This window comes from Pteropus medius, unplaced genomic scaffold (genome assembly GCF_902729225.1).
Source record: "Pteropus medius unplaced genomic scaffold, Ma_sr-lr_union100, whole genome shotgun sequence".
NCBI lineage: Eukaryota > Metazoa > Chordata > Mammalia > Chiroptera > Pteropodidae > Pteropus > Pteropus medius.
Window position 1 is genome coordinate 3,836,557 of NW_024352947.1, and position 15,583 is coordinate 3,852,139.

General features: G+C 45.2%; 1 protein-coding gene across 1 annotated transcript in view; it reads left to right on the forward strand.

The window, feature by feature from the left end:
- The window catches only part of RYR2 (ryanodine receptor 2), a 535,670-nt gene that overhangs the window by 293,331 nt on the left and 226,756 nt on the right, over positions 1 to 15,583 (forward strand). The window contains exons 17-22 of the mRNA XM_039850351.1: positions 4,338 to 4,456; positions 4,806 to 4,939; positions 6,339 to 6,580; positions 10,843 to 11,035; positions 12,669 to 12,885; positions 14,388 to 14,492. Coding sequence (XP_039706285.1) covers positions 4,338 to 4,456; positions 4,806 to 4,939; positions 6,339 to 6,580; positions 10,843 to 11,035; positions 12,669 to 12,885; positions 14,388 to 14,492 — 1,010 coding nt within the window. The remainder of the gene's footprint in view (positions 1 to 4,337; positions 4,457 to 4,805; positions 4,940 to 6,338; positions 6,581 to 10,842; positions 11,036 to 12,668; positions 12,886 to 14,387; positions 14,493 to 15,583) is intronic.

Consider the following 15,583-nt stretch of genomic DNA (forward strand, 5'->3'; position numbering starts at 1 on the left):
CCATCGGCCGCCCCACTTAAAGAGCCCAGAGGAGGAGAGGCGTGGGAGCGGCCGAGCCTCGCCTGCCCGGCCAGGTGGATGCCGTGGGTTCGGTCCCGAGTTTGGTCGGGCACAGGCTCTGCCGCATGCAGCGCTGTTGGCCGGCACCTTTTCCCGGTCTCCGGCTGTGGGCTGGGGGCACTTCTGCTTCCTCCAGAAGCCCTGTGCTCGTGCAGAAAGCACGTGACCGTCAGGTGGGAAGGACCCTTAGAGAATGCTTAACCTAACGCTCTGACTTTAGAGGAAGGGATGCCGAGGCACGGAACATTTGAGTGACTGATCTGAGATGCTAGAATTAATCGAAAGCCAAGACGAAAACCCTTACATCAGGCGTGAGGTCTTCAGGTGCCTGGTAGCCTCCTAGATTTTAATTATCTAAAGTCTTTTTCACTAAACGGTTTCTCTACTGTAGTTACATTTATGCTTTTAGCAAACATACTTCCTAGAGGAAGTAGGATGGTGCTTAGTTTTTAGAGACAGTACCGATAATAAGCTCATGCGCATAAATCAGCTTTTTTGCAATATGGACTCATGTATTATTTGCATGTCACGTACGAACATACGTACCTTTATTTCCCTCGGGCACTGTCGCGTACGGAGCGCGTCCCCTCACCTTCTGTCCACCGCTGACCGCCGGCCACACGCATGCTCTGCGTGTCAGTGCCTCGCTCACGACTGCGCTCCGTGTGCTTCTGTGGGAGCCGCACAGCAGGGCAGGGGCCTCTGCCGGCTCTAGATGTCCTTCCGAAAAGGTCAGCAGACAAAAGTCAGAGTAAATTTCCGCAAACGTAAATAGAAATCTGATGAAGACATGAAAGAAGTCAGCAAGAGGGTGAGTTCATCGGACCGCTTCCCTGAAGCAGAGACCTTGAGAGACAGCTCGAAGGGCCGGTCTGTGTGGCCAGTGAGTAGAGCTGCTGAGAGGGGACCCGCGAGGCTGCGTTGACAAGCGCGTCACCGCCTGGTAACCGGGGAGTTGTCCTTTGTGAATTCTGGGAAACCATAGACCATCGGGGCGACGTGTTGACAACCAGCTTCTTTCTACCGTTGGTGGTGCTGCTCCCAGGGGCCCCTCCAGCTGCCGCGGTGGTCACAGCAAGCGTCAGCAAAGTGACGTGGGAGCTGGCGGTCGGAAGTCGGGCGGCGTTCTCTGGAGGGAAAGGGCGTGGGTGCGGGCCGGGCCCTGGCAGCGCCTGCCGCCCGGCTAACTGCTCACCTCGTCGTGTGATGGACGGGCTCGGGGAGGGAGCGGCAGGGTCGTTCCTCATTTGTTTTAACACATTCTGCATCATCGAAGTCGAGCAGCATCAGCATCACCGGTGCATAAGCTTCAGTAGAGTGTCCGACCAGCTTCTAAGAACAGCCACTATGAAGTTCTTCAGGGGAAAAGCGTAAATCGGACATCGTCCCCGGCTTCATGTGTGGCTGTGCCTCTGGGTCAAATGTGACTGAGAAGACAAGTTCGTATGTGCGCGCAGCTGCTGGACTCAATAGGTTTCTGAAGGCCGGGTTTTTAGCACGTGCCCAAAGAGCATTTCAAGAAGCCGGTGACTGACAACAGCCAGCTGCTCAGGCTGCACAGCTTTTCTGAGTCAGTGTTTGTGTAGCGTGTTCCCCGTTTGTGTGGCGTGTCCCCCAGTTCTGTGGTGATGACAGCGGCCTGCCTTGGGGGCATCGCTGCCAGCTCCTCACACTCTCGGTATGAGGTGTGAGCGAAGCTCCCTCTGGGCATGAGCAGAAGACGGTGGCTTTACCTGGCCTTCACTCGCCAGAGCTCTGCTCACACACTGTGCAGCTTCTGGTACCTGGAAATACAGTAGTTTAATGCTTCCAAAGATGGAGCAGCCATCATCTTTGAAGGAGGAAACTCGTAGCCTGTGGAGCGAGTTGTCCCAGAACCGTGTTTGTGGGAAGCTCCCCACTCCGCATCTACTCAGGTGTGAGTGATCGAGTGAGAGTGTGTGTGCTCACAGAACGTGTGAGACCCACTGCCGGTGATGCAGAAGCCACAGCTAACCTCTGTGAGTGACCCCAACACATCACACAACACAGGTGGCAACAGAGGAGGAGGCAGTTTTCTGGGAGACAGGCTTGGAGACGGCTGCTGAGCTGTGGGTTCAGAGCTTTTGGTTTTGCCAAAAGCCAGCTGCGGGACCCCCTAAAGCCAGCCATGTGACCCCTGAAGGCCAGCTGCGGGATCCCCGAAAGCCAGCCATGGGAACCCCGAAAGCCAGCCGCAGGGCACTGGGGAGTCAGCTGCGGGGCACCCAGGGGACTCTGCACCTGAACCGCGGGAGACACCCTGAGTCACAGTCACGATGGCGTGGGAGACTTTTTGAAGAAACTCTTTTGAGAAAGCTGTTGGAGTCAGCACCTGTTTGAGCCTGTCACCCACATCCAGCCCCATCGTTCCGTCTCTAGTATATCAAGTGGCTGGCATTTTAATCATGGTCCTGGGTCATCAAGATGTGAATTATGTTCAGTGCCGACGGGTCAAGAAGGTGGGAAATAGAGAATACATTTTTCAAAGATGTTCACTCGAAATGTTTGAAATCATGCATAGTATCTAAAGGTTACAGATTTAGTAGGTAGTTGAGACGGGTCCCAGATCGGTCCCGTGCGGTGACGCCGGAGACGTCAGCGTGCTGCCGTCCACCTCCTTCCCGCCTCGGCAAAGCAGCACGTCGTGGCTGGGGAGAGAGAGAGGACAGAGAGTGGACCTGAATTGGGGGAACTTCCCGTATTTTGATGTATTTTGCCAGCAATGTGAAAAGTGGGAAAAGAAGTCCCCCAAAGTGAAGCCCAAGGGAACCGGGCTGACTTTCTGAGTGAAAAAGTGGTCAAAGTTGCCGAGTTATCCAAAATCCTTGTCCTCTCAGAAGGCTTTTCTGGAAGCCTGTGTGTGGGGCATAGATGGCAAATTGCATTTCTAGAAAATGGTTCTTGAAATGAAAAAAACAAAAACAAAACCAACTATCTCATATTTGAGAAAAAAACATTTAGTGCTTTGTGATAATCGATTGATTTCATAATCGTTTTCCATCGTTACTCTTTCAACTGTATCACTCACTTCTAGCACAAGTACTAACAGATCGGTTTCTTTCCTCCTGCATGAGCCAACTTAACTAATCTTAATAACTAATCTCGATTTCACGTCTTCATGCTGATTGATCAGTATTTTTACTGAATTTTCTCTCATCAGTGTTCTTCATTCAGCGTTTCTCTGCCTTCTCTTAATTTTTAATCTCTGTTTAAAAAGAAGTGTATTTGTAATGTTTCCCTATCCATCCTTTTTCATGTCACTTGTCTTTGGTCTCATTTCGTTACAGCCATAAACTAGTAGCAGACACTGTGTCGCACTGCTGTGCACATGTCGCTCCTCACAGCAGCCCCAGGGCTGGTCCATTATTACTGGCATTTTAGAAACGGAGATACTGGAGCATGGAGGGTTTAAATAACTCGCCTACAATCTGCAAGGACTCAAACCTGGGCATGTGAGCTTGAGTGCACGTGCGTGACCACCGCGTAACACCACGAATGATAATAGCACCTCGTACTACTGCCTTTCCTTATTAAGGCTTGTCACTGTCAAGGGCGCCAGTCCCTCTTCCGAAACGGTGCCAGTCCACCGCGGGCGCGTTCCAGCGTCCGGGAGCGTCCTGCCACCGCCGAAGCAGCTTCGGCCTGTTTGTTCCACGTGCTCCGCGTTCTTCTCAGTCGTTTCTCAGTGTGTTCACCCCCGGCCTTTTCCCTTGTTCTTCACATCGTGTAGATTTAAGATCCCAGGGCTAAACTACAGATTTTCTTATTTCCTCGTGCCTTCAGTGAGCCACGGGGATAGTAGTAATAATAAGATCAGACCAAAGAGTTCCATGAATTTTAAGCTCTGGNCACGTACAGAGAGCAGCGGGTGTGGCCCCCACTCATGACTTCACTGGCCCTGCCTGCCCTTCATGGCCGTCTGGAAAGGTCCTGCCTGAGCTCGTTCCCCAAGGCCGCCCTCAGTGTGGCGGTCTCTCGTGCCCCTCCCGGGCGGGGCTCACCTGCTTACTGAGCCGAGCACCTTACCTTGGCCTTTTCCTCACTGGACTGTCTGACTCTTCCTCATTAACTGTGATTTCATCGTCTTTGGTTACCCGTCCCCTCTCCCAAACACCACCTGCCCTCATCACAGTGCCCTGAACAAAGGCGGTGAGCGCATGATAATTATATGCTGGACTGAATGAACACACGGAGAAAAGAGAAGACGCTGCTCGCCGTAGCCTGGTTAATCGTCTCTTCCCTCTTTCTGTCCCTAGGAATTCTTGAAGTTTTGCACTGTGTGTTAGTAGAAAGTCCAGAAGCTCTAAATATTATTAAAGAAGGACACATTAAATCCATTATTTCACTTTTAGACAAGCACGGAAGAAATCACAAGGTAAGTGAACCCTTTTGTTGCCGTGAACGAATTCTGGAATAATTTAAAATCTATTTTTAAAATAAGATAACTTTTAAAAGGTATGCCAAATTTTTCGTGGGAGATTTTCATCTCTTCATTATGATCGGGTAATATCGTTTAGTGTTTATTCGCGGCATCCCTGTGAGAACGAGCAGTTCTCAGTCTGTGTATGGAGGACAGCTGGGAAATAGGTCGACACATCGCTGACCTGTCCGCACGATTAGATCAGGGGCACCTGGAGGAGGAAGCGTGTTTGTGTTTGTGACAAGCACCGCTGATACTCGAATCTGAGGAGGGAGACTCAGCCAACAGTGGTTTCTCTTCTCAGGTTCTGGACGTCTTATGCTCTCTCTGCGTTTGCCACGGAGTAGCAGTCCGTTCCAACCAGCATCTCATCTGTGACAATCTCCTGCCAGGAAGAGATCTGTTACTGCAGACACGCCTGGTGAACCACGTCAGCAGGTTGGTTCATATGACACTGTCACCAGACTGGTGGCCTCACGAAGTAATCGATGTGCTAACTAAGGCATCTGGTGGTCTGTTTGTTTAATTAAGGTCTTTTATGTATTTCTCCAGTTAATAGTATAAGAATTTTTTTCTACCAATCAGCCAAGATAATAGGAATAGGTGAATCCAGAGATATACACATTTACCGCAGATGGATACGTGGCAGCCTTCATTTCTCATTCTTCAGTAGCTGGATTCTCGTTGGCTTTCAGGAGCAGGTGACAGGGACACAGTTGGGTAGAATTATGTTTTACACCTTCTTAGAATATAACCGAAACTCTGCCTTTCAATACCAATCTTGAGTTCCCATGATCTATAATAAAAATTGAATTAGAATGTCCAAGATATCATTAAATTCCACAAATAATAAAATTGCATTCCTAGGTGGATCTACCTTCCCAGGTATCAGACGTTCGTTGAGTACTGGGTGCCAGCCACTGTGCAAGTGCTTTCTCTGTGCCCACTGTATACAGATGAAAATGTGGGAACCGGAAATGGACCTCAGATCTAACTCCAGAATCTGAGTTCACACCACACTGCCTTCCTTACACGAGATGATGATGACGATGATGATAACAGTAGTAATAATGTGCAGCTGCAGTTAAGAAAATACTATGTGTGATGGTCATCACTTTGATATACCGTCGCTAGCAGCTGTTTAGGGACTGCTACCTTACTGTTTGAAACAAAAATGTAGGGTTTGGCGTGTATTTTGGTATTGTGTTTTTTAAATAGGATTGATTTAAGACTTCCTTCATGATTCTCTATAGGACAGACCTGCCATTCATGAGCAGTAGTTGCTGAGACCACCTCTCATCCCTAGTATTAGCGTAGGGTACAAGTCCCCATGTGAAATGCAGTGAAATACAACCAGCCAGAAGTTCTTCTGTTCACAGCGAGGCACAGAGAGAGCAATAAAGCTGATTAGTCACCTTCACTAACAACACGACACTCCAGCCTCATGCCCCACGTGGCACAGAGCTCAGCCTAGGAAGATACGTATGTGTCCTGGGTTTATAATAGCTCTATTAAATCTAAGGGCCGACTATACTGTCTCTCTTTAAATGAGGTTAATAAAACATGCTGAAGAGCAATTAAGGGAAAATGACGTTAGCCCCCTGAGTGACAGACACTGCCAGGTGAGCGGACGCCACTCTGTGGTGTTGGCTGTCAGGCTGGCTGGCACCGCATGCTGCCTCTGTGATCGTCCCGATCATTTCGTAGTGCTTAACGAAACACGTATTTAACAGATTGCATCTTAGAAGAACAGGACTAAGGTTCAAAACAGTGAGATTGACATTAAAACGGAAAAGTCCGTTCGAAATTTTTCATGTACATTTCTGTCTCTTTAAAGCATGAGGCCCAATATTTTTCTGGGCGTGAGCGAAGGGTCTGCCCAGTATAAGAAATGGTACTATGAACTGATGGTGGACCACACCGAGCCGTTCGTGACAGCCGAAGCGACTCACCTGCGCGTGGGCTGGGCGTCCACGGAGGGCTTCTCGCCCTACCCCGGAGGCGGCGAGGAGGCGGGCGGCAGCGGCGTGGGAGACGACCTCTTTTCCTACGGGTTCGACGGCCTGCACCTCTGGGCAGGTGGGCACTGACCGGTTTCTTTGGCAGCGTTTTTGATGGACATCTTCGCCCTTGCTGTACATATCCGAAAGCTATTGGTGCGGCTTACCCCAGATATATTTATTATTCACAAAATTAACTTCGAAATGATAAACGAATGTTAAGTAAAAAGCAAAATTTCGTTAGGGGATAAGGACAACTTACAGTTACAGTACATTTTCAAAGTACATTGTGCAGTCAGTCATCCCCTGTGCCTGCAGGGGGCACGGTCCCAGACCCCCAGCGATGCCTGAGACCCCAGACACTGCCAAACCCGGCATGGCCCGCTTCTTCCTGTACACGCACCTTTCCACTCACGGCAGGCACTGACGGCCTCTCGTTGGCACATCCGCTTTGCCAGCATCGCTGCTCTTGTGTTTCGGGGCTGTTATTAAGTGAAGTAAGGGCGGCTTGGACACAGGTGTGGCAGTCTGTCTGATCACCGAGAGGGCTCCTAAGGGACTCACAGGCGGGGAGCACGCGGTTACAAGGGGACAGTCCATGCACCCGGCGGGATGGAGCGGGAGGGTGTGAGATTTTGTCACGTTGCTCAGAATGGCACACAATTTAAAACGTGAATTGTTTAATTCTAGAATTTTTCGTTTCATCTTTTCCGACTATGGTTGACCATGGGTAACTGAAGCGTGGGAAGGGGCACATTAGACAAGGGGGCCGTCTGTATTTAAAAAGTGGCGTTTTGAGTCACGAATCAACCACAAAAACTTATTTTTTTCCTACTTAAGTCAGTTGGTATGTGCCATGCTTTAGCTTCCCGTGTAAAGAAGAACCAAACACAACCTGGAAAATAATTGGAAGAAATAGGCCAAGTTCTACCTCCTGGCCGTTAATGTAATGCCAGGATCCGGTAATTTGTACTATGAGTAGCTGGTTCATATTCACATGGCACTGTTTCAGAATACAGAACTTTAAAAGTAAATGTATAGTTAATTTCACCAGCTACCGCCTCTCAGCTTTGATGGTTAAGTATATGTTAAAAACAAGAAATATATATTAAAAAACTAATAAATACTCTTATCTGATTTATGAAGAGGTGCATTTTGGTTGGCTCCATTTAAAAGTTAGCTTTTGATTACATAGATGTTTTAGTTGTTGGAATTCACCTGGATTCTGCAGACGTAAGCTTGTGTTCATAAAGCTGCATTTAGAGTTTAGTTCTTAGATTATTTTGCAACACATTTAGTATATAGAAAGCACAGAAAGTTACCTTATATTATAAAAAGCTGAACTTTGTCTCTTATTGGATACACACGATAATCATTTATTAGTGCCGTGTAGGTCTGATGGCTTAGGAAAAGACATTTAAAAATTAAATTGAATTAAACCTAAGAGTTTATGCTCATGAGCTTATAAATAAAAGCGCTCCATGTAATCGTATCTAAAAGTAGTACTTACCAAGATTTCCTTTATTCAGTGCCCAGTAGTCTTGAAGAGAGGAAGCTGTGTTTTGGCCATTTCATCTGACCCGTGGGCCTGACACACACAAGTGTTCGGTGCTGGTCCGACACTAGTCACAATATCTGTTCGCATCGTAAAATTTTCCTAAACAACGAAGACCAAGAACAGCAACCCGGGAAGACCCATCAGACTTGGAGTAGTGTTCACGTCTGTGTGGAGGACACTGTAGCTCTCGCCTTCTCTTTACCTCTTGACACCGCCCCGCGCGAAAGCGGGGGTCCGTGTGTGAGTGGGACGAACACGTTGACTTGTTCTTCATTACACGGAGGTTGGGGGGAAACTGTTCTGTTAAAACAGTGCCGACTCGTTTCCAGTGACCTCAGCCACATAACGTCACTTCACCATTTTCCCGTTCGCATAGAGTTTGAAGCTTTTTCTTTCCACACGTAGCAGCGCTTATGGGGTCGAGCTACAGGCCCCGTGCCCTTCTGCTGCAAAGTACGTGTTAAATAGAGCAATAAGAACAACAACGGAATCCAGGGAATCCGTGAACGGCTCAAGGGTGGTAGGCTGTGGAATTTCAGGAGAAAATCACTCTGAAACTTTATGTCAACAGAAAAAAATTATTTTTAAATGACAAGAAAACGTGCACCGTATCATACCCGTAGTTGACCAGTGTTCTCCCTCAAGCGCTTGGATTTTTACATGTTTTTTTAAAAAATAATTTTTTATTTTTCAATTGCAGTTGGCATATAATGTTATATTAGCTTCAGGTTTACCACATGGTGATTAGACATTTACATAACTTACTAAGTGATCAGTCTAGTAACCGTCTGACACCGTACGTAGTTATTACAATGTTATCGACTATGTTCCCTATGCTGTACTTTACATCCCTGTGACTATTTTTATAATTGGCAATTTGCACATCTTAATCTTTTCCCTTTTTACCCATCCTCCCAACCCCCCTTCCATTCATTTTAGGTTCATAGTAAACAAAGACAAATCTAAATCAATTGGCTTCTGACTTACTTCCCAAGGTCAGCTTCATCGTAACTCAGATACACTTCTTGGGGTCACTCCCTATTCCTTTATTTTTAACATATGAACTAGAATTTAAAGTACCAAATATCTGCAATTTCTGGGTAAAGCACATTCTTTACCACGTAACATTTTTAAGTGGAGAGTAGAGATGGGACCTGAATGTGGCTCATCAGCAGAAGTTTTGAGCTGTGTCTTCATTTATTCTTTCAATTTAAACTTTGCACCGTGTTATCACAGTCCCATACTCTGAATGCAGAGTTCGATCTTGGCCATCCAGGTCCCACGTGTTTGTAAAGGCCAAGTGTGAAAAGTCTTGGTGCTTCTGGAGAATTCATATGGGAAAGGTGGATACAGACCTGTAATCCAGGACTGTAAGTGGCACCGCTGGGGTCTTCCTTTCTGGCTGATGCAGGGAACAGAAATGCAGATCTGTGGCTTTGCTGTGAGTTCATGGGAGTGCGGCCCGAGGATGCTCTGAGCGGATTCCACAGTGGGAGCACCTCCGAGACTGCAGCCCTCAGGCTGTTCGCTAGGATCTTGTCTGCCCTCCCTGCTTGCTTCAGGCACTGCAAAACTGCTAATGTGGTCGGTGACTTTTAGGTAGTCATTAGTGTTATGTCATATCCCTCAGACCGAGCAATTATTTGGATCATACAGAATATCTGAAATAACATTTTTATCAGCCAAAGAAGGATAGAGACCTTTCTCTGAGGGCCGCATTGCTTGTATGTGATTTTTGAAAAAGTCGCCTTTATTATATTCAGGGAATTCTAGAAGAACCACTTGATCGTAAATTTGTTGCTTGCAGATTTGAATATTGGTGGAATAAAAATGTGCATATTTTAACAAGTAGATATTCTACTGGTGGTTTAAATATGCTGTTGGTAAAATCTTGGCATGCTAGAAATAAAAAAGGTGTTATTAATTACAAAGCTTGTATCATGAAATCTATTTTTGTCTTTGCTCAGATTGAGACATCTGTGCGTTTGTGTTTAGGAGAACCTTGCCTGCTTGTCTCCTAGTGGCCCGTGGCACTAATTTGCAAAGGATGGGCTCAGGCCATACATAGGTTGGCCAGGGCAAGAAATGTCATTTATCAAATATCACTTTCATGCCTCAGATCATATGCTGCTGTACTTAAGAAGCCAACCACAATCTTATGTGAAATAAATTATAAAACGACAAACCGATTGGCATATATTTGTCTAGTAAACCATGCGCGATCACGTTTTCTGCTTTCATTAATCATATATTTTTATTTTATATAAAAAAGGAAACCTAATAGTTGAAAAAGGAACTGACATGAAATGCTTGCTGTGTCTGAGACTCTAGGTTCTTATAAACCATTAAAGCTCTATGACATGATGGCATTTGGTTTACAAGAACTCAAGCTTTAGGAGGCGAAGTCGTTTGCTGATGGTTGTACAGTAGTAGTTGGCAAAGCAGCTGTTTGAACTCAGATCTCTCCCTGGAGATTTTCCTCTGACATCATTATACTTTCAGCTCTAAGATGGTTTCTACATCAGATGCCAACTATCTGTATGCAAAAGTTTCTGCACATCAGAAGGTCCGTTTTATAACAAAGATAGCAGCATGTCTCCTGAAAAAAAAAAAAAGCAACATATATATTTTTTTTTTTTTGACAAAGGACTCAACATATAACATTATTTGTGTTCAGTATTTATCCTGTTCTGGTACTGTGCATGTTTCATCACTGACCTCGGCTCTGAAGATGATTCTCTGAGATAAACACACATCTCCTTCCTTCGTGTCTCTCCCCGTAGGTTGTATTGCTCGGACTGTAAGCTCGCCAAACCAACATCTGCTGAGAACCGATGATGTCATCAGTTGCTGTTTAGACCTAAGTGCCCCAAGCATCTCCTTCCGAATTAACGGACAACCTGTTCAAGGCATGTTTGAGAATTTCAACATCGATGGCCTCTTCTTTCCGGTTGTTAGTTTCTCTGCAGGAATAAAGTTAGTATTTCTGTATTTTTGGTCTGTATCCCTTCCCACTGATACTTTCACAGGAGGCTGCATGGCCATCACGCTGCTGCCCTCACCTTCTCCCCCTCACTCTTGGGCACCTGTCCACAGGGCGTGCTGCCCGTTCTTAAGGGAAGAGGTAAGAGTCACCCCAGAGGGCAGTCTGGGGGGGCTGGATGCCGTGGCCTCGTGTCCAACCACTTAGCTGTGGCAGTCCACTAACGCTCCCTCTCACCAGTGACCTGAAATATTTCAAACCCATTCAAGTTCACCATTTCATTTAATAGGGGGAAATGAACACTGTGAAAAAAAATACTAGCTATTTTCTTACACTTATTTTTATTGTTTTTATCTTTTCATCGTATTTCCACACCCAACTCCAAGGCCCCCCGTTTCTACAGACACTTTCTCCATTGTTCTAATCAGGACAGCTCTTCCCAGCGTCCGCCTGCACCGGGTGCCGCTGTGACCCGCTGGGTCAGGACGGCGTCCTCTGACCCTTTGCTTTTTTGCTACGGCCAGGTGGAAGGAGGAATTAAAATGATAATTCTCTGCAGTTCTACAGAGAGAACTTTACTAAACAATGGTCTGTTGTGACAAGGGGCCCCTCTGTCATCTATTAATGTTTAACGAGAGTGGCTCACTTCCAGTGACCATCTACTTATTCTGATTATTTTTTTGTTATAATTCTTCTTATAGGAATAAGTCATAGTTACAAAAACACCACATCGAAGAAGGGACAGAGTAATCATAAACTATTAGCTATATGTGTACCATTGATCTTTCCTTGTGCGTTTATACGAATTACTTTTCTTTCTATAATCTTCTGGAATGTTTTAAAGTTTTTGTTTCATCATTTTTGTTTTCTGATTTTTATTTTATTTATTTATTTGACATTTCGGCCTGGAAGCAAAATATAAATTAGAAAAAGAATTACAAAGAAGATGGAAATTTGAATTTATTTTTGTAAGCTGAGAGCCCAAGAAATTAGTATCATTCATTATGTTTTAAAAAGGGTTATTCATTGGGACTCAGATTAAATTATTTTAATTGAGCATGACATATAAAATATTTTAGTAAGTTTTTTTATTGAATAAGAATAAGAAATAAGGTTACCTTCTTTCTTTAGCAATTGAAGTATCAGTTAAGTTCCTTAAGGAATTTCGCTGGAAAATTGGAGGCAGGAAGCGACCTTGTCCAGCCCTATGATTTGAAGTGTCTGGATATTAGAGCATGTCTGCTCTTTCTCTATTGATTACTTGAGCACCTTGAGACATTAAGTGACCAGTTACTGTGGGCAGGTATTTCATTCAGCTGGAAACATGCTGCCTGTGCTTTTGCTAGTTCTCCAGTGAGGGGTAAATTTTTGCCCATCCGTTCACATAATTCCATCAGGGTTTCTCTTTTGGTCATGTTTTACCACTTTATTTTTTGATCATATTTTACCTTTTATGATGAGAAGCTCTTGGGCTCTCAGGTGCCAACATGATGATGGCACTTAGGGAGAAACGTAGCTTCTGGTAGAGTTAATTTTGGACTAATAATTTATTCCTTGTGTTTTGCTGATCAGGAATCTTTTGTGTACACCAGAGACCTAACTGACCCTGACACACATCCCTTTCAGGGTACGCTTTCTGCTTGGGGGGCGACATGGAGAATTTAAGTTCCTTCCTCCGCCGGGCTACGCGCCGTGTTATGAAGCCGTTCTGCCGAAGGAGAAGCTGAGAGTGGAGCACAGCCGGGAGTACAAGCAGGAAAGGGTGTGCACCCGGGACCTTCTGGGCCCCACGGTGTCGCTGACACAAGCCGCCTTCACACCGATCCCCGTGGACACCAGCCAGGTAGCCGAGCGCGCGCGGCAGCAGCCCGCGGCACCCAGTCTGATAGCCCGGGGCCGGCCGACTCTTGACCCCAACCCCCAGGAATGTGTGTTTATAGGAGGGCAGTTTATACGTGACTGAAACAAGTTTTATACAATAATGCTTACCTTTATCAGGCCCACTTACCTATTTGCTATTCTATTTTATCTTTTCGAGGGCGATCCCAAGCCATGGCATCGATTTCACAATGCAGTAAGGGGTCACAGCCTTTGGCAATGCATCGTTGGGTAGACGTGGAGTTTTTAATTTCTCTTCCCATATAGATGCACTTACTATTGTGAAACGGCTCAACTGACCTTTATGCTGGGTAGAGACTGAGATCATGGGCTCTCGAGTTGAAATGCCTGGGATCAGATGCATCCCCCAGGACCTCATGAAAGTTTCTCGTCTTGCCAGTTGGGATGCTAAGAGTGTGTTTGACGTAGTTAATAAATAACGCACTAGCACAGTGCTTTGCACACAGGCACCCAAGAAATGTTAGCCATCATTCTTTATAGAAGTGAAAATATCTTGACAGTGACAATGAATTAAATATTGCTTTATTTTGATAACGAAGTAACTTCAGTAGGTTGGTTAAATATTCAAAGTTTATTAGTTTTTGAAGATCAAAGGTCATTCTTCTAAAGTCTGAAGCAGAATTCACACCCGGCGTCAGCTTTGTAGAATTACCTGTTTAGCTTCTCGAATCATATTCTTTGTCTCTCCATGCTGAAGTTTTACATCGTGTAGTAAAAGAAACACACAAGCTTTGTTCACACCTAAGCCGTGGGCTTCTCGAGGCTGCGAGAGCTGCCACTGCCCCAGGGAAGGTGGTGACAGCCGGCTCCCTGGCGAAATGGCCTCATCCGTGGACGTCGTGGGCGGTCACCTGCCCTGTTTGTTGAGGGACTAGTCGTGGGTGACACACAGCCCCTCACTTTGAAAACTTGTGTTCTTTATAAAGAGGTCATTAGACCTCCTCGTAGTCATGGGAACATGTAACGATTTTCCCCCTTGGGGATTACATGTGGAAACCACTAAAAGAGCAGAGTTAAGAGAAAACATAAATCAAAGAGCCAGTGGACTGTTGTCTGGGCACCGAATTGCCTTCATTCCGGCCTGTGGACAAGGCCGGGCTGGTGTAAGAACCTCGGGTGCTTCTTTCTCACATCCGTCTGTCAAGGTATCTCAATGGCAATTGTCCCCACCAACACTCTGTTTTTTCCTCCTAACTTTGTTTATAAATTCACTTAGAAACCTAAGCTGACTCTGCCTGAAAAAAGTCCCCAAATTTACCTAAAGAATGTTCATATAACGAGTTACATTTTTATAACTAAGTTATCATAGGAGGTTTAGGCTCTCGCTATTAGATTTTAATGGTATATGAGACTATTTTATTTCATTCAATTCACAGGACAGTTGGCACTGTGTTTCATTGTATGTTTTTCTGAGGTGTGTTTTCTTTTCCTTTTCTTAAATTTTAGATTGTGTTGCCACCCCACCTGGAGAGGATAAGAGAAAAATTGGCAGAGAATATCCATGAGCTCTGGGTTATGAATAAGATTGAACTTGGCTGGCAGTATGGGCCGGTATGGAGTTTTGAAATTTATTTTCAGATTTCGTTAATATGTCTTTCTGAAAACATTCATGTCTGCTGTGTGGCGACATGAATGAATTGGATTGATTTTCTTTTTTACACGTCAGTTTTTATGCAATTTTTAATTGGTAAGTTCATTGACGGATGGCTCGATTGCCTAGACCTTTGAAAATTATCAATCTTTAGGCCAACAGTTACATTTTAAAATCAAGGTTAACATGTACAGACTATAGGCATTGATTTCTAAAGCGCTTAGAAAAAAAAAGTCATTGAAGTTCAAATTGAAAACTGAAAATGGAAAGAAATGGGCCAATTTTCCTAACCCCAATGACTCGCTTCCCTCAGCCCGTTTGTACGGAGCACGTCCTGGGGCGGAGGTCACGGCTGGTTTCACAAGAAGAGACAGGCTGAGAAAGAATAGTTGCTTGTGTTTTCAAATTATTATTTAAAGAATTTAATGTATCGTTTGTCAATAAAATCGAGTTGAAATAAAACCAAGCAAGTTCCTATGTAATACCAGTGTGGCATTACACCTGTTTATGCGGGACGGTGGTAGCACGTTCATTTTTGTAATATCGTCAGTCGAACTACCCTGAAGGATTTAACACTTTCTTACATCTGTCTGAATACAGGGTTGAGCGTATCTACTCGGTCCTAGTTTAGTGCACTAAGTATTGACTAAAGAACATTTATTATTAGAGGTGGTGGTAATACTGTATGATACGCCATGCTACTTAGTAACGTTTAGATATTTATTCAGAGCATTGCCTTTTCTCACACACTCTCGCTTACAGGTATTGGGCTAAGTTTTCATAATAGCACACTGAGCTATGTGCTATTATTTCAGTGTTACCGCTGATGACACAGCTGAGAATTCTGGTGGCCTTCTGGAGAGCAGTCACAGGGCTGTCAGTGGCCTGGGACTGGGACCCAGCTTTTCCAGCCTTGAGTCCAGAACTGTTTTCGCTGTAAGACCCGCCGAGACGTGATCAGAAAAGGAGACCCTTTTATTAACTCGTTAATGGTTAGACAGTTGTCAAATCAGCGTATATTTATTAAGTACACAATTTTCTGCTACGTTCA